The sequence below is a fragment of the Chiloscyllium punctatum genome, chromosome 8, assembly GCF_047496795.1.
Source record: "Chiloscyllium punctatum isolate Juve2018m chromosome 8, sChiPun1.3, whole genome shotgun sequence".
Lineage (NCBI taxonomy): Eukaryota > Metazoa > Chordata > Chondrichthyes > Orectolobiformes > Hemiscylliidae > Chiloscyllium > Chiloscyllium punctatum.
The window spans coordinates 95,588,440-95,605,492 of record NC_092746.1 but is presented as its reverse complement, the minus strand read 5'-3'; the positions used below and the strand labels follow the sequence as shown (position 1 = coordinate 95,605,492).

The following is a 17,053-nucleotide window of genomic DNA, read 5'->3' as shown; positions in this document are numbered from 1 at the left end:
ATCCTCTACCTCACTTGGCTGCTTTAAAACACTCCTTGAAACCTATCACTTCTGACAACTGTTTGCTTATCTGACTTGACACCTCTTCTACAGTCGAGCTGGTGGTTTATTGAATGTCTAACTGGTCTACTGATCCAGAGGCCGAGGCCACTGTGGCAGCTCGTGAAATTCAAATACATTTACTCATTTTTACAAAGCAAAACTTGGAATCTAAATCTAGCCCCAGTAATGATGCTGTGAAACTATTGTTGATCATTGTAAAAAGTCATGTGGCTTTCCAGTTCCCACAAGGTAAAACAGCTGCTCCACATCAGTCCTGTCTCAAACCTCCCAAGAATCGTATGGGCATAATGTACTTAAAGATGCTTTAGAAATGCATTGGTATTGTCGGGAGTGAAGTGGACTTTGGTGCAAGTTTAGATATAAGCAAGGTTTTAGGTGAACTCCAGTTAAGAGAGAGAATGTGGGAGGTCAGTCAAGAGAGCATAAGTATTTGTACTAGAACTGAGATTCTCAAATAATATGATCTGTGATAATAAAAATTCAGGAATTGTTGAAAGGAGAGCCCGTCACAGCTGAACATTTATTTTTGATAAGCAACTTGTGTTTTTCTTCTGAGAATGAATGTGGCCAAAATCTGTCCCAGTTGAGTGCATAATCGAATTTGTGAACTTAAATAGTAATATGAACTAGTGCCCACATCAGAAGAGAAGAACTCAGATCTTCATTAGGGAAAGTTGTTTGGAGATAGTGTAGTTTTTATTTTATTCTGCCCTTGTTTCAGCTCTGCCTTTACCCAAATGACCTTTTTTTTAAATTCATGAAACTTGATAGTGAGTTTGGGTTGGCTATTTGACTGTGCTGAGCACAGTCCCAACATTCAAGTAAAAGTCATTATGTTCATTGTGCTCTGTGCCACAATGGTCACCCAGGGACTTGGGTTCAATTTCAGCTTTGGATGACAGTCTGTGTGGAATTTGCATGTTCTCCCCTTGTGTTGTGGGTTTGGTTTCCTCTGGGTGCTCTGGTTTCAGCCCTCTACCTCACAAAGATCTGCAGGTTAGGTGGATTGGCAATGCTAATTTGCCCATTGCATCCAAGGATGTTTAGTTGAGGTGGAATAGCCATGGCGAATGCAGGGTTGAAGACATAGGGGGTAGGGGGTCTGTCTCAGAAGGATGCTCTTTGAGGGTTGGTGTGAATTTGGTGGGCTGAATGGCCTCTTACCACACTGAAGGGATTCTATGATTCATCAGGTGCAGGAGCTCCTGATTTTTTTTAAACTCCCCACATCTAAATCTTGGACTTTGTGGCAGATTGAACATACTTAAGCCACAACTAATGTGATCGATAACTGAGTGCAGACAGGGCTCTGAACGTTTGATTGCCTGTTCTATATTTCTCAGTTGAACATTGTCTTAACCTACTATAACATTGGAGAGCTGAAATTGCATGACGTGTTTTGGCTGTTGTCCTAGATGTTGAATTTCTTCTCTGTGTGGGTGAAAATGTTGCTTCTGCTTTGCTTAACACTGCTGGAAAATACTTCTAAATTTAGTTTTTCATGGATGTGTTCACTACATACTTGGGCCACCCGCATGTACTAGGGTTCAGTTACAGTCCATTCACCTTCAACCTCCAGATGGTGCCAGCTCTTTAAGATTTTATTCTGAGTCCTTCAAAGTCCTTGCCAAAAAGTTGTGATGCGGTGCTTTTTCTGGCAGACCCTTTAGGAATTCTAAGATTTCAAAATATGTGAAACTTGTGCCAAGCTCTGTGATGCCTTTGGTTATTGGAAAGCTGCCTTGAAAACAACTGTAACTCCAAGAGACAGTGAGTGCTAGGTCCAAGGAGCATCAAACTTTTAACTGTTGGGCAGCGAATCAAGTAAAGGAGGCATCAGTTTTGGGAGATGTTGTTCGTGGGAGTGATCCTTTTAAAGTGCTCCAATTTAAACCAATGGTCAGCATCAACTTATCTACCCAGACTTCTATAACTTGTTAAAATTCATTCAAGGGGTGTGGGTGTTGCTGGTTAAGCTGGCAATTAGTGCGCATCTATTTTGTCCTTCAGAATGTGGTGGTGATTTGCCTCCTGGACCTGCTTTGGGCCATGTGATGCAATAAACCTGTAGCACTGTTTGAGAGTGAGTCCAAGATTTTATCCCAGTGAAAGATTGGTGACCCAGTCCAAAGATTATTGGAGGTAGGTGGGAATGCAACCACGGTCTGATCATACGTGATCTTATTGAATGGTGGAGCAGGCCTGAGATGTCAAATCATCGGATCCCCACAGTGTGAAAGTAGGCCATTCAGTCCATCAGGTCCACCCTCAGAAGAGCATCCAACCCAGATACACCACCTTACCCTATCCCTGAAACCCTGTATTCCCCATGACTAATCCACTGAGCCTGCATATCCCTGGACACAATGGGCAATTTAGCATGGCCATTCCACCTTACTTGTACATCTTTGGACTGTGGAAGGAAGCCCACACAAACGTGGGAGGGGGCAAATGGTCAAACTTCACATAGACAGTTACCTGAGATGAATCGAACCCGGATCGCTCGCACTATCTGGCAGCAGTGCTAACCCATGAACACGCTGCCCAAATGGCCTACCCCGCTCATAATTCCTATAGTTTAGTTCATTTCCAATGGTTTAAACACGAGAGATTCAACATAAAATCAGAAAATGCTGCAAATACTCAATAAGTCTGGCATACCTTTCAGTTCGATGGTCGGTTCATTTGGAAATATAAAAGCTGCAACTGTAGTTTTCACCAGCATTGTTTCCTATTTCAAACGTTGATTTGATCATTTGGCTTCTTTTTTTTAAGCAAATACACTTAGAAATAACAGCAGAAGTAGGATATTTGGTCCCTGGTCCCAGCTTTGCTATTCATTATGATCATGGCTGATCAACCAACTTTTCTCACACCTCTGATCCCTTTAGCCCCAAGTGCTACTTCCAACTCCTCTGTTAAATTGGAGAATGTTCTTTCTGTGACAGCAAATTCTACGACTCACCACTTTGGGTGAAGAAATTTCTCCTCTATGCTAGGATTGATGCTGTGATGCCTGGTTATGGATGACTACCCTATCATCAGGAACATCCTTTCCGTGTCTCGTCTTGTTACAATTTTATAGGTTTCTATAATATTCCCCCTCAATCTTCTGAGCTCCAGTGATTGTAATCCTGTCTGATTCAGCCTCTCCTCATACATCAGTCGTGTCATTCCAGGAATCAGTGCTATAAACCTTTGCTGACCTCCATCTACATTAAGACCATCTTTCCCAAATGAAGAGACCAAAACTATTCCAGATGTGGTCCCACCAAAGTCCTCATAACTGCAGCAGGACTTCCACGTTCCTGAACTATCATCCTCTCATTATTATGAAGGTCAACATATCATTTGCCTTCTTGATCGCCTGCTGTTTACCTTCAGTGGCTGATGTACAAGGGCATCCAGGTCTCATTGCACATTCTCCTTTCTCAGTTAGTTGCCAGGCAACAAATAATCTGCTTTCCTCTTGTGGATCCCAAAACGGATAACCTCATCCAATGGCTTCCCCATATCTACCCTATAAATTACAATCCAAGAAGAATTCCAGAAGATTTGTCGAGCAGGATTTCCCTTTTGTAAATCCATGCTATCTCTGTCCAATCCTGTCACTGTTTTCCAAGTGCTCAGCTGTTACATCTTTTATAATGGACTCAAACATTTTCTCCATTATTGTCTGGTCTGTAATTGCAGGTTTTCTCTCTGCCTCCCTTTTTAAACAGAGAGGTTTTGTCAGGGGTACCTATTCACCTGTGGGAATTGTTCCAGTATCTCTGGGATTTTGGAAGATGACCACAAAACCATCTGCTATTTCTCAGACTGCTTTTTTAATTGCTTTGGGATGTAGATTCTCAGGCCCTGAGGATCATTCAGCCTTCAATCCAATCAGTTTACCCAACACCCTTTCACTAATACTGATTTACTTCAGTGCCTTCCTCTTCCTAACCCTGTGTTCCCCAGTATTTTTGACATATTATTTGTGCCTATTGTGCACACGGAACAAATGTGTGTATTTGGTTGGTCAGTCATTTCCATGGCCTCCATTATAATTTCCCTGTTTCTGACACAAGAGAACTGCATTTATCTTCAGTCTTTTTCTGTTCATGTAACTATGGAAACTTTTACAGCCAGTTTCTATGTTTCCTGCGAGCTGACTCTTGTATTCTATTTTCTCTTTCCTAACCAATCCCTTTGTCCTCCTTTTGCACAACTGCTCCTTCTCCTCAGGTCTGTTGCTTCCTGGCTGGGTCTAGGACTGTTTCTAATTTTGATGGTACACCATGGTCTCGCCACCACTTCCGTTTTACCTTTTAAACCTGGATGAACGATTGTTACAGTTCATCCATGTTGAGTGGTATCATTACCTTTCAACCATCATTCCTTGAAGTAACATCCCCGAATCTCTCTCGGCCAACTCACACTTCATGCTACCACAGTTTGCTGTCTTTTGATTCAGGAGCCTATTCTCAGAATCAACTATGTTGCATTCTATCTTAATGAGGAATTCTATCGTATTATGTTACTCATCCCCAAGGGGCCTCACAACTAGATTGCCAATTGCTCCTTCCTCATTCCACAAAACCAAGTCTAGAATGGCCTGTTCTTGATTTGGTTCCTCAAAATATTGGTCCAGCAAACCATCCTGTATGCACTCCAGGAAACCTTCCTCTCTGGTATTTGATTTGTTAAATTTGATTTATCCAACCTACATGCAGAAACGTCGCCCATAGTTAGAGATGATCCTTTATTGCATGTCACTATAATTTCCTGTTTAATGCCATTCCCCACATGACCTCAATAATGATCTACAACCTCCACTCATGTTTTTTGCCCCTTGGTATTTTTCAGCTGTACCCATATAGATTCCATATCATTGGGGCTAATTTTCTTCCTCACTGTGTTAATTTCTTCTTTAATCAAGAATGCAATTCCACCATCTTTTTTTAAAAAATCTGACTTTGCTAAAAACTGAATATTCCTGGATATTCAGTTCCCACCCCTGGTCACCCTGCAGCCAAGTCTCTAAGCCCAACTAAATCATAGCTGTTTTCACCTACTTTCACAATTAATTAATCCACTTTATTGTAAATACTCTGTGTATTAAGGCTCAAAGTCTCAAGGCTTGTATTTTTAGCATTACTTGTTCCTTTTCTGTTGATTTTCATTGTGGCCCTGTTTGTTCCTGGCCTTTGATTTCTCTGCCTATCACTTTCTTTATTCCCCTTTACCTTTTGATCTTGTCCTTGTTTCTCCTCCCTCCGACTCCTTGCATAGATTCCCATTTACCTGCTGTTTTAGTTTAAATCCTCCCCAATCACTCATGCAAAAACCTCATGTTGTGCTGTGGAACAGGCTAAATGGGTCAAGTAATCTACTCCTGCTCCAAATTCATGTGTCATGCAACTGTAGATTGTCATTTGTGTCATTGTTGGCATCAATGGACACTGATGAAATTCTCGCCTAGTTTCCTTGCTGCCTTATTTTCATGATCCAGCTCTGTCAAAATAATGTGATTTGCTCCATTTCAAGCAATATTGGTGCAAGCATATCTTTTACATTGAGTCCTTCTCTGTCTCTGCAATCTCATCGTTGATGGACATATTGATTGCTTTTCCCATTTCCATACAGTGTGCTTGGCAATATTATTGTTAACCGTGGGTAAACATTCACATGGATGTTAATTATGGCTAATTAAATATGTCTGTCACCCATCAATTTCACATTGTTGAATTATTTTAAGACTGGCCTTAAAGGTTCCTTGTCTTGTTGACATGAGGAAAACATTAACTTTCCTTATGAAACTTCTGATGTGTCTTCATCTCGCCGCAAGGCTGCAAGAAAGTCAATATGATCAGGTGATATTGTGTAGTGAACCTGTGATGCAGTATGCTGTCTCAGTATATCACTATCAGACTTAACCCCATTTACTATCTGTTCAATTTTGATTGCAGTTGGTTTGTGGCTGTATTTACAGGTCCAGTAATCCAAAAGCCTGAGTTTAAATGTCAGTCATACTCCGTAAAGCTGTTCATTTGTGGAATGGTAGTAAGGAGAATATATTTGTATGCAAACCATTAGTTTTTGTTAAAAACCCATTGATGCACAAATGTCCGACAGCAAAATGAGCTTACATCTCTGTTTGGTCTGTCCCACACCTGGTTTTAATTTCTCATTGCATGGTTGATTCATTTTTGCATTCTGAAGTGGCTGAATGAACCCCTCAAATCCATTTAGCATTGCTCAGTGATGGATGTTGAGTGCAGTCTTTCCAGTGTTGCCTGGATCATGCGCAGAAGGCAGAGTGCCACTGGTTCCTTATGGGGAGATCTTTTTTGCGACTTTTCCCTCAGGCAATTTATCCTTGAAGACAGATTTTGTTTCTTCAGATGAGACCATATACTGCAGTTCAAGTACACCATATATTTGCATTTCATATTAATCGTCATCTTGCTTAAATCTGTGACCATCCTATAATTCTGATTTTGTAAAAAAAAGTTGAAAAAAATGTGTTGGATTAGAATATGTGTAATGTCTGCGCATGTTTAATTTTAATTTAAGCCTTCGTTTTCTCTTTATTTTCAGTGAATTACATTAAAACCAATCTGTAATTTTCTCCCACCTGTATTTCAAAGTAAATATATTGTGCTTATCTCGACATGCAAATAAAACATTTTCGTATTTAGTTAGAAATGGCAGATGAATTTTCTGTTCTTCTGTACCTGAAGAGAAAATTCAACGGCCTGGTAATTTAATACCATCTGCCACCTGAGCTGCATGTGGCCCAAGCCCCTTTATATGCCCTCTCGAGATTATGTTCACAGTTAAATACCCTTTAGAAACCGAATACTGGCTTCTTTTACTGGCTGTGCCATTGACCTCCTGTTCGTTTTTTGCTCAAACATCAAAATAGCTAGTGTGAAGGGTTGCATATTTTTCTGAAGCTAGCATTTTTAACCATTCCCTGTCTGGTTTGCATTGCTTGTGAAGTATGTGGCTTACAATATGGTGTGCACATTAATTGGGCATGGTGGGGGGAGGGGAGGACAGATTAAGAACTGTTTTAATATTGCTTACAGGTGAGTTGTATGTCAGAGAAGAAGATTATGCGTGTGTGCTGGTGCAGATATATTGTCGTTCACAGTCTTCCTCTAACGCTTGCCATGTGAGTGAAGCTGAGGCAGTTTGAACTGTAGTGATATGGTGCCGAGGCCCATTCCTGCAGAGTCAAAATGTCTTTGGGTAGCTTGTGATTGCTAACTTGAGTGTATTTCCTTGATCTTTATGAAAACAAAATTAGCTGTTTTATTTTTATATTGTGTGTTCTGCATTCAATGATAAACAACTAAAGTTATTTATTGTGATGTGCAAATAGATTTCTGTGGTGAGGTGAGGGGAAGCATTTTCATGGAGGTTTGGTGAGCTGTAAAAAAATATCATTTTATTAATTTTATTTTTGTTGACAGTTTAGCTTTGATCCAGGTCAATACTCTTGGTCCTGTTTTAAAACTTCTGGCAGAATTCTGTGTAGAAACACTTCAGTATATATAAAAAAAATTCAATGTTCAGTGTTTGTCAATAAAGCAAATATACACAAGATGGAGAGTATTTACTGTTCCTGTAGGCAGAAACCAGATTATCATACAGTCATTTATATGTAAATACTGTTTATTTTTAATAGCACTGCTTGACCTAGCGAGTGAATGTTGTCATAGATTGGAGCATGTTGTCATAGATTAGTCTAGCTGCCCTTCTGCATTCAATACACTTCAAAATGTGTCATATAATTCTGAGAGTAGTATTCTCTTGAAACCGAAGAATTTTCTGGAAACTTGAGGGGATATTTAGTTGAATGAAGAAGGCAGAAGTGAATGCTGTGTTAATTTACATAACTTAGTTCCGAATTGTTTTGTTACATGGTGCAATTATGTATTTAAGCTGTAGGAGCTGAGTATATTTCTTTTATCTGTGCTGTTTAATGGGGAATGACAATGATCCCAGCATTCGAATCCTATAAAATCAGGTACAGTTACAAGAAAGTAAAGTATGTAGTTTAAAATCATATTTTCTGAATGGTCTTCACTTGACCATCTTTCATTATTGCATATTCCATGTGTGGATATGTCGGAATACGTTTCCACTTTAAGATCCCAGTGCAAATGGGGTGAAATATTGACTTGTGAGACATGACATTTAAAGTTATTCATCTTGTTACATTAATCACCTTGTAACTTCACTCACTCAAAATGTTAATCTCTGATCTTTGCTCTCCAGTCTTGGGATCCCTGAATGCGAAAATTGATGTAAGTCCAATAGCAGATATCACTGGTTTGAGTACATAAATGCTATGCCATTGACCTCCTGTTCGTTTTTTGCTCAAACATCAACATAGCGAGTGTGAAGGGTTACGTATTTTTCTGAAGCTAGCATTTTTAACCATTCCCTGTCTGGTTTGCATTGCTTGTGAAGTATGTGGCTTACAATATGGTGTGCACATTAATGACTGAAACCTGCGCCAAGTCCACTTCACTCTAAATTCTATCATTAAGATTTGTTTTGTTAAAAGACTGACTGGTAATATTTCCTTGAAAATAGAGTTGATTAAATAATTCTTTTGTGGGTGATAGTATCTGGTCTTGAGTGGGTTATTGGTTTAGCGAATAAATAAATTAATTAAATTAACCAGAAGTAAAATGTAACACCAAATAAGTCCAGGTTTCAGCCAAAGGAAGAACGTAGGTTTATGTAATGATTTCATGACAAAGTGCTTTACAGGTTAGTTAACTTGTTTATGTTTAACATTTCATCAGTTTGGGGTAAGTTTTACTTGACGTGCTGTTTCGTTGCATATCGGAGAACTTGTATGCTGTATTTTATCTTCAGTGTTAACTTTTGGCATTTTAATCTCTTAGTCATTGTACAGTGGTGTCATTTTGATTATGGAAATTCTCCTATCTCTGAATTTTACAAGTATATTTGCAGAATAGCAGTTGATTTCAGCACTTTGTAAGTTATGTTTTCAGATAACTTGCACAAAATAGTGTAACTGATGAAATTGGCCCCTAGACGACTTAATTTCTTGCTGTCATTTAAATTTTGTCATTTTTAGAGGCATAGAGACGTACAGCATGGAAACAGACCCTTCAGTCCAACTCGTCCATGCCGACCATATACCCCAACCCATTCTCGTTCCACCTACCAACATCTGACCCATATCCCTCGAAACCCTTCCTATTCATATACCCGTCCAGATGCCTTTTAAATGTTGCAATTATACTAGCCTCCACCACTTCCTCTGGCAGCTCGTTCCAAATACGTACAACCCTCTTCGTGAAAAGTTGCCCCTTAGGTCTCTTTCATGTCTTTCCCCTCTCACCCTAAACCTATGCCCTCAAGTTCTGGACTCCCCCACCCCAAGGAAAAGACTTTGTCTATTTATCCTGTCCATGCTCCTCATGATTTTATTAATCTCTATAAGGCCTCCGTCGCTGCAGGGAAAACAGCCCCAGTGTATTCAACCTCTCCCAATAGCTCAAATCCTCTAACTCTGGCAACATCCTTGCAAATCTTTTCTGAATCCTTTCAAGTTTCACAGCATCCTTCCAATTGGAAAGAGACCAGAATTGCATGCAATATTCCAAAAGTGGCCTAATCAGCTGCAACATGATCTCCCAACTCCTGTACTCCATAGTCTGACTGAGAAAAGAAAGCATACCAAACGCCATCTTCACTATCCTATCTACCTGCGACTCCACTTTCAAGGAGCTATGAACCTGCACTCCAAGGTCTCTTTGTTCAGCATCACTCCCTAGGACCTTACCATTAAGTGTATAAGTCCTGCTAAGATTTGCTTTCCCAAAATGCAGCACCTTGCATTTATCTGTATTAAACTCGCATCTGCCACTCCTCAGCCCATTGGTCTATCTGATCCACATCCCATTGTATTCTGAGATAATCTGCTTCGCTGTTCACTACACCTCCAATTTTGGTGTCATCTGCAAACTTACTAACTCTTATGCTCGCATCAAATCATTTATACAAATGACAAAAAGTAGAGGACCCAGCACTGATCTTTGAGGCACTCCACTGGTCACAGGCCTCCAGTCTGAAAAAGAACCCTCCACCACCACCCTCTGTCTTCTACCATTGAGCCAGTTCTGTATCCAAACGATGAGTTCTCCTTGTATTCCATGAGAGAGAACTTTGCTAACCACCATGGGGAACCTTGTCGAACACACCCACTGCTCTGTCCCCATCAATCCTCTTTGTTACTTCTTCAAAAACTCAATCAAGTTTGTGAGACATGATTTCCCATGCACAAAGCCATGTTGACTATCCCGAATCAGCCCTTGCCTTTCCAAATACGTGTACGACCTGTCCCTCAGGATTCCCTCCAACAACTTGTTCACCATTGATGTCAGGCTCACCGGTCTATTGTTCCTTGCCTTGTCTTTACTACCTTCCTTCAATTGTGGCACCACGTTAGAAATATTTTAAATTTTTTCTTGGGATGTCTGTATCTGTGGTGAGGCCAGCCTTTGGTGCCCACTTTTACTTGGCCTTGAGAAGGTAATAGTAAGCCTGCTCCTTGAACTCTTGCTTGGCAAGTTCTTCAGTGTACCTTGTATATGTTTGATTAAACTGCAATGAAAAAATCCAATTTTCTGGTAGTGGTTTCCTTGAGACAACTTGAATGAATAATATTCTTTCGTTTTTCCACCAGGATCCAGGTTATTGGGTTCAAGTGCATCGTTTGGAGCATAGTGATGGCGGTATCTTGGACCTTGATGACATCCTGTCTGATGTTGCTGATGATAAGGACCGAGTGAGTTCTTTGCAAACGCTATTTTGTATTCCGTTCTCAGCCCCTTCTACCAGAGGATGCAGACAGCTTTGGGCAGTTTTTCTCTGTGGAAAGTGATTATATTTGTAAATTACTGAGGCTATATTCCCATTATCTGGTACAGACGGAAATATGCTAACTTAGATAACTCATGTTGAAAATCTCCCATGATGGGTAAACAGCTTTTGAGTAAATGGGTATTCTGATTTTCTGAGACCAGGAAGATCCTATGTCTCAGCACTTAGTCTGTGTTCAGCAGTTACTTTCATCGAGGAAGTGCAATTGCTTTTGTCCTGCCTGTACTGCATGGACTTGCCTTTTTATTGGGAGGGCACCTGTGTTGAAGAGACAGTTACGTTTATTTGTGATTATCCCATATTCCAGCTGGCATTCACATCCTACCTTCACACATGCAGAAGCTTCTGCTGCCTCACTTGTGTGAGGTGTTTATCCCAAGAAACTGTGGGAAAAGGAACCAAGGACATTGAGCATAACAATAGAACGTAGAAGTGGATGATATGGAAACACTAAGCAGCTGAGCAGCGCTGGTGAAGGGAGAAAGGTTACGTTAAAATTTAAAGCTTATAATGATTCACTGGATTTCTTTAATATGAACAGCCTTGATCTAATTGGGATATCTGATGGGAGAAAGCAGCCATTACATCCTTTTTCATTTACTGGCTCGTTTGCGCGGTGTAACTGGGCTAGACCTGTTTGTTCATAACTTCTTGCCGTGCAAAAACATTAGTTTATTGGTAGTAACTTGTAACAGCTTGTGCAATGTGCAGAACCGAGCTTTCAAACCATTTGCTTTCACTATGAAAATATTTCACTGTTATTCGCAAAGTTGGCTGCTGAATGCAATCGATGAACTTAACTTTTTTCAAAGACGAGTACTGACTGGAGATCTGCAATACAAACAGAAATTGCTGGAGAAACTCTGCAGATCTGGAGTAGCTGTGGAAAGAAAGCAGAATTAATGTTTCAAGAGCGGTGACTTATTGGCTGTTTTTGTTCGTTTTAGGAATTGCGTTCTCGGGTGAAACCCACTGCATTCAGTCCAGCTTGTCCGTCGTTTTCCTCTTATGTAATGGTTATGTGGAATTTACATTTGACTAACTGCTCTGCAGGCTAAATGTTCTAATTTGGATGTGTCTTAAGTATCATTAGAGCTAACATTACAACTGTCTAATCCAGCACTACAACTTCAGATTTGGTTGCATTTTGAGCTTTGTAACACCACGGTGGATTTGGGAGTCCTCGCCCATGAATCGCTAAAGACTAGCACCTGAATTCAGGGAGTAGTAGAGATAGGAAATGGAATGTTAGTCTTTATTTCAAAGGAAACAGAGTATAAAAATAGGGAAATTTTGTTAAAACAATACAAGGTACTAAAAAGACCACAGCTGGAATACTGTGAACAGTTTTGGGTCCATTATCGAAGGAAAGATGTGCTTGCATTGGTGGCAGTCCTGAGAATGTTCATTTGGCTGATATCAGATGTGGAGGGACTGTGTTTATGAATAGAGATTCAGTTGTTTAGGCTTGTACTCATTGGAATTTAGAAGCATGGGAGGTGACCTTTTGAAACATCACAGAATTCTTAAATGACTGGACAGTGGATGCAGGGAAATTGTTTCTTCATGTGGGAGAATAGAGGACTAGAGAACATAATCTCAAGATAAACATTTGCACTCTTATGAGAGATATTTCTTGTGGAGGGAAGTGAATCATTGGAATTCTGCACTGCGGAGTGTTGTCAAGGCAGGAGTATATTCAAGGCTGAGATAGAGAGAAAATTTTAATTCACAAGGGGATCAAGGTTTTTGGGGAAAAGGCAAGAAAGGGAAGTTGAGGATTGTCAAATTAACCATGATCTCATTGATTGGCAGAGCAAATTTGTTGAGCTTCTGTTTGTGTCTATTGTCACCTCTAGCATCCTTCTTGGCTGCCCACTCAAGTTTTGTCTCAAGTTCCTCCAAGGAGTTGTCCCTTTTATTCTTTTCTCTGACACTGAATGATGACTCCTCCTTGGTGATTTCAATCTCTATGCCTGTTTTCTTTGCATGCTTCCCTCTAATTTCAAGGCTTTCCCTCCAAATAAATTTACCATCCTTTGTTTCAAACCACCCCGACAGTATTGCCGCCCTTTATGACCTGCGGTTAAGATAATTGTTGCAATTAACTCCGATTAATACCTCGCAGCCTCACTACCCACATTGACTTACCTGCTGTTAACTCCATCACTGTCTATGTTTGGTAGGGCAGATGAAGGACGCGTTGCTTGTGCTAAAGTTACTTTGTATCATACAACTATTTGTCATTTGTTTCTCCGTTTATTATAAGTCAAAGCTGCTCAACCAATTGCTCACATTCAAAAAGGGATCATGCTGTAAGGTTGAGTGAAATAGGTGTTGATGGGAAGGGTGAGGGCAGTAAAAAATTAAAAATACTATACATGAATGCATGAAGGATTAGAAATAAGATGGATGAGCTTGACGCTGTTTTGGAAATTGGCAGATACGATATTGTGGGGATGACTGAGACGTGGCTTCAAGTGGATTGGGCCTGGGAAATGAATATTCAAAGCTACACGTGCTATCGTAAGGACAGACTGACAGGCAGAGGGGGTGGGGTGGCCATGTTGGTAAGGGATGATATTCAGTCCCTTGCTTGGGGGGGGGGGGGGGAGACCTAGAATCAGGGGATGTAGAGTCAGTATGGATAGAGCTGAGAAATTCTAAGGGTAAAAAGACCCTCTTGGGAGTTATCTACAAGCCCCCAAATGGTAGCTTGGATGTCGGATGTAAGTTGAACCAGGAGCTGAAATTGGCCTGTCGCAAAGTTGTTATGGGGGATTTCAACATGCAGGTAGACTGGGAGAATCAGGATGGTAGTGGACCTCAAGAAAGAGACTTTTTGGAGTGCCTCTGAGATGGATTCTTAGAACAGCTGGTGCTGGAGCCTACCAGGGAGAAGGCAACTCTGGATCTGGTATTGTGCAATGAACCAGAATTGATCAGGGATCTCGAAGTGAAGGAGCCATTGGGAAGTAGTGACCATAATACAATAAGCTTCAATCTGCAATTTGAGAGGGAGAGGGTACAATCGGAAGTGACAATATTTCTGTTGAATAAAGGGAGCTGTGCGGGAGGAGCTGGTCAAAGTTCAATGGTGCAATACCTTAGCAGGGATGACAGTGGAGGAACAATGGCAGGTATTTCTGTGTATAATGCAGAAGATGCAGGATCAGTTCATTCCAAAAAGGAAGAAAGATCCTAAGAGGAGGCATGGGATACCGTGGCTGACGAGGGAAGTTAAGAAACATATAAAGTTAAAAGAGAAAAAGTATAACATAGCAAAGATATGTGGGAAAACGGAGGACTGGGAAGCTTTGAAAGAACAACAGAGGATTACCAAGAAGGAAATACGCAGAGAAAAAATGAGGTACGAAGGTAAACTGGCCAAAAATGTAAAGGAGGATAGTAAAAGCTTTTTTAGGTATGTGAAAGGCAAAAAAATGGTTAAGACTAAAATTGGGCCCTTGAAGACAGAAACAGGGGGATATATTACGGGAAACATAGAAATGGCAGAAGAATTGAATTGGTACTTCAGATCTGTGTTCACTGGGGAAGACACAAGCAGTCTCTCTGAGGTAACAGTGGCTGAAGGACCTGAACTTAAGGGAATTTATATTTGCCAGGATTTGGAGTTGGAGAGACTGTTAGGTCTGAAGGTTGATAAGTCCCCGGGGCCTGATGGTCTACATCCCAGGGTACTGAAGGAGGTGGCTCGAGAAATTGTGGATGCATTGGTGATTATTTTCCAGAGCTCGATAGATTCGGGATCAGTTCCTGCGGATTGGAGGGTGTCTAATGTTGTGCCACTTTTTAAGAAAGGTGGGAGAGAGAAAGTAGGAAATTATAGACCAGTTAGTCTGACTTCAGTGGTGGGAAAGATGCTGGAGTCTATTATAAAGGCTGAAATTACGACACATCTGGATAGTAGTAACAGGACAGGTCAGAGTCAGCATGGATTTATGAAGGGGAAATCATGCTTGACTAATCTTCTGGAATTTTTTGAGGATGCAACTCTGAAGATGGATGAGGGAGATCCAGTAGATGTAGTATGCCTGGACTTTCAGAAAGCTTTTGATAAAATCCCACATAGGAAGTTAGTGAGCAAAATTAGGGCGCATGGGTATTGGGGACAAAGTACTAACTTGGATTGAAAGTTGGTTGGCTGACAGGAAACAAAGTAGTGATAAACTGCTCCATTTCAGAATGGCAGGCAGTGACCAGTGGGGTACCGCAGGGATCAGTGCTGGGACTGCAGCTTTTTACAATATATATTAATGATATAGAAGATGGTATTAGTAATAACATTAGCAGATTTGCTGATGATACTAAGCTGGGTGGCAGGGTGAAATGTGATGAGGATGTTAGGAGATTACAGGGTGGTCTGGATAGTTTAGGTGAGTGGTCAGATGCATGGCAGATGCAGTTTAATGTGGATAAATGTATGGTTATCCACTTTGGTGGCAAGAACAGGAAGGCAGATTACTACCTCAATGGAATCAATTTAGGTAAAGGGGCACTACAAAGAGATCTGGGTGTTCTTGTACACCAGTCAATGAAGGTAAGCATGCAGGTACAGCAGGTAGTGAAGAAAGCTAATAGTATGCTGACCTTCATAACAAGAGGGATTGAGTATCGAAGCAAAGAGATTCTTCTGCAGCTGTATAGGGCCCTGGTGAGACCATACCTGGAGCACTGTGTGCAGTTCTGGTCTCCAAATTTGAGGAAAGACATTCTGGCTATTGAGAGAGTGCAGTGTAGTTTCACGAGGTCAATTCCTGGAATGGCGGGACTACCTTACACTGAAAGACTGGAGCGACTGGGCTTGTTGAGTTTAGAAGACTGAGAGGGGATCTGATTGAGACATATAAGATTATGAAAGGATTGGACACTCTGGAGGCAGGAAACGTGTTTTCGCTGATGGGTGAGTGCCGAACCAGAGGACACAGCTTAAAAATACGGGGTAGACCATTTAGGACACAGATGAGGAGAAAATCTTTCACCCAGAGAGTGGTGGCTGTGTGGAATGCTCTGCCCCAGAGGGCAGTGGAGGCCAGTCTCTGGATTCATTTAAGAAAGAGTTGGATAGAGCTCTCAAGGATAGTGGAATCAAGGGTTATGGAGATAAGGCAGGAAGAGGATACTGATTAAGGATGATCAGCCATGATCATATTGAATGGTGGTGTAGGCTCAAAGGGCAGAATGGCCTACTCCTGCATCTGTCTATCCCAGCCAAGACTTTTCCTGTACATCTCTTAACTCCTGTTGACACCAGGTTCCAAAGCCAATGGAAGCTTGAATGTCACTAGTGTACAGTGGGCAGCCATTTAATGCCAAGTCACATTCTAACGTACTGGGCATTGGGATCTTGTACCAAAACTGCAGAAGATTTGCCTTGTTTTGTTTGTATGTATTATGCATTGGAAAACGTACAGTGTAACCTTGCTTGTCCAAACACTGGTTATCCAAATTTTGGATTATCTGAGCAAGATCTTAAGGTCCAGATGCTTGGGTAAACTGTTATCCGAACATTTGATTATCTGAGCATTCGATTATCTGAACAAAATACTCCCCACCCGTGTCATTCGGATAATCGAGGTTGCTCTATTGAATTCAGCAGCAGACTATAATCTTTCATATGTTGAGAGATGTCTACGTTTTGGACTTTTCCCTTCAAACCAATTTGTTGATCCTTGACTACTTTTAGTGTATTTATTGTTTGTGATACCCATTTGTTTAGTTATGAATTGTAGTATGAACAGTTTTGCTTTGTGTTGCACTGTTACGTAAATAAAAAATGTCCAAACTTACAAAACAACAGCAGTAGAAATGCATTGTATGGTAGCAAAGGGATCAATTTTGTTGCATGAATGGCATTAAAATTGCTTTTTGAAGAAAAATATGGCATCGATAGGTCAGCTGAAGGAAATTGTGGAATCTCCTTCATTGTTCGTTAGTTGAATTCAGATTTCAGAACAGACCTGCTAACCTGCCTTTTTGGTCCAGATGTAGCATAATGGTAATGTAATAGTAGTCGTAATCCTGAACCTCAGCCTAATGTGCTGGGGACATG

The 17,053-nt window shown here is 40.8% G+C and overlaps 1 protein-coding gene across 6 annotated transcripts in view; it reads left to right on the top strand.

Moving 5' to 3' along the window:
• The window catches only part of pard3aa (par-3 family cell polarity regulator alpha, a), an 871,753-nt gene that overhangs the window by 145,963 nt on the left and 708,737 nt on the right, over positions 1-17,053 (top strand). For all 6 annotated transcript variants that reach the window (XM_072576113.1, XM_072576118.1, XM_072576117.1 and 3 more), the window contains exon 2: positions 10,784-10,885. In XM_072576113.1, coding sequence (XP_072432214.1) covers positions 10,784-10,885 — 102 coding nt within the window. The remainder of the gene's footprint in view (positions 1-10,783; positions 10,886-17,053) is intronic.